Source organism: Pelobates fuscus, chromosome 5 (genome assembly GCF_036172605.1).
Source record: "Pelobates fuscus isolate aPelFus1 chromosome 5, aPelFus1.pri, whole genome shotgun sequence".
Classification (NCBI taxonomy): domain Eukaryota; kingdom Metazoa; phylum Chordata; class Amphibia; order Anura; family Pelobatidae; genus Pelobates; species Pelobates fuscus.
Genome location: NC_086321.1, coordinates 170,790,626 through 170,797,554, shown reverse-complemented (window position 1 = coordinate 170,797,554; position 6,929 = coordinate 170,790,626). Strand labels below are relative to the sequence as shown.

Genomic DNA, 6,929 nt, shown 5'->3' with positions numbered 1-6,929 from the left:
GTGGCCTCCTGGTCCATCAGATGGGGTTATATTTAGTGACTAAGCACATCCTGCATTGAGGATCTCTTATATGTAAGTACAAATATCATTATAGACCTAAAGTAAGGGGGTTGAGGTGATTAAGAAGACCTGGTCCCCCCAAAAAATGGTTTTCCAATGACCCATTGAATTCTGTAAGTATGTGTATATATTCTAGTTAAGAATTCAAAAATTTCATTTTTTTCGGTATGTGTCACTCATTGACTTATTTGATCTCCCTTAAAGGATTATTGGAGTTCTAGAAGCTCAGTTTGAGTTAACTTTGAGAATCGGTACAACATAATGTATCCTATCTGAGATTACCCTTTACCTGCGCACTGTTAAAACTCTTATTCCTTTCAGTCACTTATTTAATCGAAAAAAAAATCCATTTTGACCTGAAATTTGTCAAACACAGCAGACTGTGAACTTGATCTAATTTCACTATTGTGGCTTATAAATTGAATTTCACTTTGAATCCCTAATAAGGGTTTATTCAGCAAAATCTAAATGCCCCCATTCCAGCTCACAAACAAATAATCTAGACTTTACCAAATAAAGTGTCTAGTAATTTAAAATGTTTGACATGGGTTTATACAATAAACTCTGAATTGTAGCAAACTGAAAAATTAATTTGAAAAAAATTAATTTCAAAATACTGGCTAAAGTGGCTATAGATGACTTGAAGAATTTTCCTAAACTGATTACTCTGGCCTGAATTTGGCATTGTGGTTGTCAATTTGTTAAAAGTGACGAGTTAGCGAATGCAACCCTTAGTTCTAATCACTTACAGAGTAATTCATTAGAGGAACACTCCAAGCACCATAACCAGTACATCACACTGTAGTAGTTATGGTGCCAAGATTGTCCAGCTGCACCCCTATTGTAAGTAGCTAGCTGATTGTAGCATATCGTGCTTGGAGCATTCTTTAAGCACCAAATGTTGGCAAGTTTTAAAGGGCCAATCCACACCCACAAAGCATTCCAGCTTGCTGAAATGCCTTATGGGTAAGGAGTATCCCATTAAAAGGCACTCTGAGCCAACGGAAGTGGCAGGTGAGCTATACCTGACCGTGCTGGCTATTTTGCCGTTAAGACAATGTTCGTGTCTTCTGGAGTTAAAGGGGTGGGCTTTCAGAAACTGCATTTCACAAGACCTGCAGCTTTTGCAAGATCGTTTAAGATATAACCCAATAAATGCATGCATGTATTCATTGGGGGTTTATCTACTAAATAGGGATTTGTTTATTTTAGAATTTTAATTTTAAGTCTAAATCTAAAAAAAAAAAAAAAATAGGCTAAAGCTTATTTCAGCAAAAAATCTTTTAACTTGGCAATTTTAGTCTAAACATTTCAATTCAAATTTGAAATCCTTACTATTTTGAGGTTCAGGAAATATCCCCTGTTTATGCAGAATCTGTTTTCATAAATTGTCGAATTCAGTTCGGCTGACCTGATTCCCAGTGGAGGCTCATCCATAGAGGGGAGGGTGGGGGAGGGAGGGTTGCAATTGTTTAGAACACTGCGGAAAGGGGAGTAATACAAAAAAATTACAAAAAATGAAAATGCAGCAGTAGGGCTGTTACTTGGAAAATGATTTAAATCTATAGAGACTGTTGATTCTGTTAACCATGTCAGCTACTTCTTGGCTCCGTATTACTAGATGCATACTGTTTCATAAACGGCAGCAACATTCACTAGAGGGCTGTATTTGGCATAGCAGGTCACAGTACTGAAGATTGTTGATCAGCTTGAAACCTTTGCTACAGTGATTGTTGGTAAATGGTCCCAATAAGGCCTTCTAATAAGGACGAATCTTAATCCATAATTAGTCTTCACTTCTTAGTATGACTTTTGTCTTGAAACATTTTAAAGGGACAGCAACACCTAAATAGTTATCGCTTTAATAGAAACTGGCATCCAAAGACATGTCTACTGGTGTAAGGGTAGTTCAGTAAATCCAGAATTGTAGTGAATCAAAATGTGATTGGCAGATTTTAGACAGAATAGCCCATGCAAAATAAATCTCTAACTCTGCTATAGTCACATGTTGGCTGTTTCACCCGCCTTTTACGATTATATGCTTTGATTTTATAGATTCTCATGTTTTAGTGTATCCACATCTGTGTGTTAAGGGAGGGTAGGACGAACATCATGCTAAACTACAAACTGTAACACTAAAAATCTCAGGGTTTTACAACAATCTTAATTGCTATATAATAATCCCTCTTATATGCACTGGTTACTAAACCTTTTTAGTCCTAAAACTATGCATTTAAAATGTTGTTGTTTGTTTGTTACAGTCTGTTATAACTTGACATGGGAATCACAAGAAGGTGGAAGAAAAGCCATGAATAACACAAGCAGCTCCCCTTCGCCAGCTCGCTGGTTTAGGGTTTTAAGAAGGTAAAATCTGTCGATAACTGTTATCTCCATCTGTAAATATACCACCTTCCACCTGGAATGCACTCATGTTCCATGGGTATCCTGTGCATAGCTGTGTACTGATCAGTAATTTGTATGATCGTTTGTGGGTACATCCTCAATATAATTTTTATTTTATTTTATTGTGGATTTTCATTTGTTCATTTAGAGCTTTTATAAGTTGTTTAGTAGAGTTTATTTATTTATTTATTTATTCCAGTTTACTCTAAGTAGAAGCTCCTGGTTTTATGATCAGCTTATCTTGTTCATTTTAGTGTGGTAATTTATTTATTGTCCGGTTTAGTATACCCTTTTGTCCAGTTTCATTGCAATACTGAATACCACATCTCTCCTTTCAGTGAATGTATTTTTATAAAAATATATAAATATATTATATATTCGCTTCTCACTGTTGTGACTGCCATTTCCAGAACTTTTATTTTTATTTCCTTTCTTCTAAAATAAATAAAAATGATCAGCCTGTCAAAAGAAAAACCTGGTTGGTTTGTGAGCAGACAAAGTAAAGGCTCAATGAAGACATAGCCATCACGTTTTCTTGATTCCTCCAGATCAAGGTCCGAGAGTAACAGGAAGTCCTCTTCCTCCCTTCTCTGTGAGGATGTTCTGAGAAGAGCACGAGATGCTTTCACCAGTGGGAAAACCAAACCTTACTCATTTAGGCTCTTACAACTCAAGGCCATATTACAGATGCTGGAGATCCATGAGGAGGACTTTGTTGATGCTCTGGACAAGGATATGCACCGGGTCAGTATTTTAACCAAACTATTTAACCCTAGACATTGAGATGAACCTGAAAAAATATTGTCCCAAACTGTTTTTGCTAAATTAGTGTTAAAACCTTTGTTACTCCTCTCATAAAAACCTTTATTTATATAAACCTCACACATCATATATTCATATACTGCATGTAGATCAATATAGAGAACAATAATCTAGGTTTTAAAAGACTTGGTTCAAGCTGCCACATTTTTGTTTCTGTGATCGATACATAATGGCAAAAACTGTATTTTTGAATTTAAGGAGATATAATGCTGGATTGAAGCAGAAAAGTGTGTGTGTGTGTGTACAACATTGTAGCTGTAAGATTTGTCATCATAGCGCATTTTTGACTAGTGTGCCTTCATGACTGCACGTGGGAGTTTATAGTTTCATCTTTTAAGACATGCAAAATAAATCTTTTGAAGTCTCTTAGGGTGATATACAATTGCAAGAAAAAGTATGTGAACCCTTTGGAATGATATGGATTTCTGCACAAATTGGCTATAAAATGTGATCTGATCATCATCTAAGTCACAACAATAGACAATCACAGTCTGCTTAAACTAATAACACACAAAGAATGAAATGTTGCCATGTTTTTATTGAACACACCATGTAAACATTCACAGTGCAGGTGGAAAAAGTATGTGAAACCCTAGACTAATGACATCTCCAAGAGCTAATTGGAGTGAGATGTCAGCCAACTGGAGTCCAATCAATGAGATGAGATTGGAGGTGTTGGTTACAGCTGCCCTGCCCTATAAAAAACACACACCAGTTCTGGGTTTGCTTTTCACAAGAAGCATTGCCTGATGTGAATGATGCCTCGCACAACAGAGCTCTCAGAAGACCTACGATTAAGAATTGTTGACTTGCATAAAGCTGGAAAGGGTTATACAAGTATCTCTCCAAAAGCCTTGCTGTTCATCAGTCCACGGTAAGACAAATTGTCTATAAATGGAGAAAGTTCAGCACTGCTGCTACTCTCCCTAGGAGTGGCCGTCCTGTAAAGATGACTGCAAGAGCACAACGCAAACTGCTCAATGAGGTGAAGAAGAATCCTAGAGTGTCAGCTAAAGACTTACAAAAGTCACTGGCAAATGCTAACATCCCTGTTAGCGAATCTACAATACGTAAAACCCTAAACAAGAATGGATTTCATGGGAGGATACCACAGAGGAAGCCACTGCTGTCCAAACAAAACATTGCTGCACGTTTACAGTTTGCACAAGAGCACGTGGATGTTCCACAGCAGTACTGGCAAAATATTCTGTGGACAGATGAAACCAAAGTTGAGTTGTTTGGAAGAAACAAACACTATGTGTGGCGAAAAAGAGGCACAGCACACCAACCTCAAAAACTCATCCCAACTGTGAAGTATGGTGGTGGGGGCATCATGGTTTGGGGCTGCTTTGCTGCGTCAGGGCCTGGACAGATTGCTATCATCAAAAGGAAAAATTAATTCCCAAGTTTATCAAGACATTTTGCAGGAGAACTTAAGGCCATCTGTCTACCAGCTGAAGCTCAACAGAAGATGGATGTTGCAACAGGACAATGACCCAAAGCATAGAAGTAAATCAACAACAGAATGGCTTAAACAGATATATATACACCTTCTGAAGTGGCCCAGTCAGAGTCCTGACCTCAATCCGATTGAGATGCTGTGGCATGACCTCAAGAAAGCGATTCACACCAGACATCCCAAGAATATTGCTGAACTGAAACAGTTCTGTAAAGAAGAATGGTCAAGAATTACTCCTGACCGTTGTGCACGTCTGATCTGCAACTACTGGAAACGTTTGGTTAAAGTTATTGCTGCCAACGGAGGTTCAACCAATTATTAAATCCAAAGGTTCACATACTTTTTCCACCTGCACTGTGAATGTTTACATGGTGTGTTAAATAAAAACATGGCAACATTTCATTCTTTGTGTGTTATTAGTTTAAGCAGACTGTGATTGTCTATTGTTGTGACTTAGATGATCAGATCACATTTTATGACCAATTTGTGCAGAAATCCATATCATTCCAAAGGGTTCTTATAAGTTTTCTTGCGCGTGTGTGTGTGTGTATTATTATTATTATTATTAAAACCGATAACATGCATATCTTGTAATACATTTTTTTTTTAATTTTTTTTTTTTTATTGGACTAACAGAATTTTTTTTTTTTAATGACAAGCTTTCGGGAGAACCTCCCTTTCTCAACTCTGAAGCATTTCTGAGCAAGACGAATTCAAAGTTGAGTTGTAATAAAGGAGTTAAAGTGACATGAGTGCAGATAAGACACAGGTTTGACAGAAAATAGACAACATTCTTGCAGAGGGTCGTAAATCTTTCTGAAGATCAGAGTGAGGGGGGAAAGTGAGAAAAACCAAACAGACAGTGCAGAATGTGTGTGTGTGTGTGTGTGTGTGTGTGTGTGTATATATATATATATATATATATATATATATATATATATATATATATATATATATATATATATATATATATATATATATATATATATATATATATATATATATATATATATATATATATATATATATATATATATGTGTATGTATGTGTATGTATGTATGTGTGTATATATATATATATATATATATATATATAATATACACGCGCAAACAATAATACATACTCATATGCACAGTCACATATAGAAGCATGCATCAGAGTATGGGAAAGCATAGTTCTAAATATAATCTGGAAAAAAAAAAAAAAATTATTTTACTTATATATATCAGTCCACGTGCACGCCCACACACATGCCATAAGCCGGGCACATAGGAAGCTTGCACACAAGGCCACCATACAGCTCCCACCATATACATGGCAGCAATAAAAAAAAACAAAAAAACTACCTTTTCTCTGAAAAAGCAGCATTTCCATTGAAAAGCCTGCAGGGACGGGCTATAGACACTAGATCCAATGTACAATTTTTGGAAAACATCCTTAGTCGGGTTGTGATCCTACTCCAGTATGTGTTGTATATTTATTTGGTCAATCAATACAATGTTACTGCTGCTTTCATTAAAATACAATATGGTAACTTGTGATGTATATTAGACTTCTACTTTTACTTTTGGTGTAATAATTGACATGTGGGTCTGTGTATAATCTTTTTATTTTACAATTTATTTTGTGATGCCATTAACACTGTCTTGAATAATATTGCAAACCTTAATAATCAACTGACTGTTGCGCTACTGAAATAAGGGAGATTTATTGTCAAACTATATGAATCTTTTGGATGTCTAAAATCTTATTATGAATGTGGAAGAAGTGCTTCAGGATATACGTATCCACATTATTTATTCTTTTAGCCCAGGTTCGAGACGGTGCTGTCAGAAATCATCACTGTGAAGAATGAAGCCCTGTATGCTATGAAAAACCTGGAGAAATGGATGAGCCCTGAGCCTGTCCAGAAAAACATGGTGAGTTAAATTCATGCAGCTAATGAATCCGACTTTATTTTGTGTCCTAGAACTAAAACTTCATTTTGAAAGAATGCTATAGTCACCCAGACCACTTCATCTCAATGAAGGAAGGTCTTGAATTTCTAATCCTGCATTAAACGTTGCAGTGTCTTAGATTCCAATGTTTACTTTGCATAGCTAATTTATTTAGTGTTTTTTTTTTTAGTTTTATTAAAGGTGTATCATTATACAGCACATTAAAACAAGGCCTATATAGGCAATA

General features: G+C 36.0%; 1 protein-coding gene across 1 annotated transcript in view; it reads left to right on the top strand.

Moving 5' to 3' along the window:
• The window catches only part of LOC134611100 (aldehyde dehydrogenase family 3 member B1-like), a 21,983-nt gene continuing 15,054 nt past the window's right edge, over positions 1–6,929 (top strand). The window contains exons 1-4 of the mRNA XM_063454669.1: positions 1–72; positions 2,322–2,424; positions 3,018–3,207; positions 6,554–6,664. Coding sequence (XP_063310739.1) covers positions 2,369–2,424; positions 3,018–3,207; positions 6,554–6,664 — 357 coding nt within the window. The 5' untranslated portion in view covers positions 1–72; positions 2,322–2,368. The remainder of the gene's footprint in view (positions 73–2,321; positions 2,425–3,017; positions 3,208–6,553; positions 6,665–6,929) is intronic.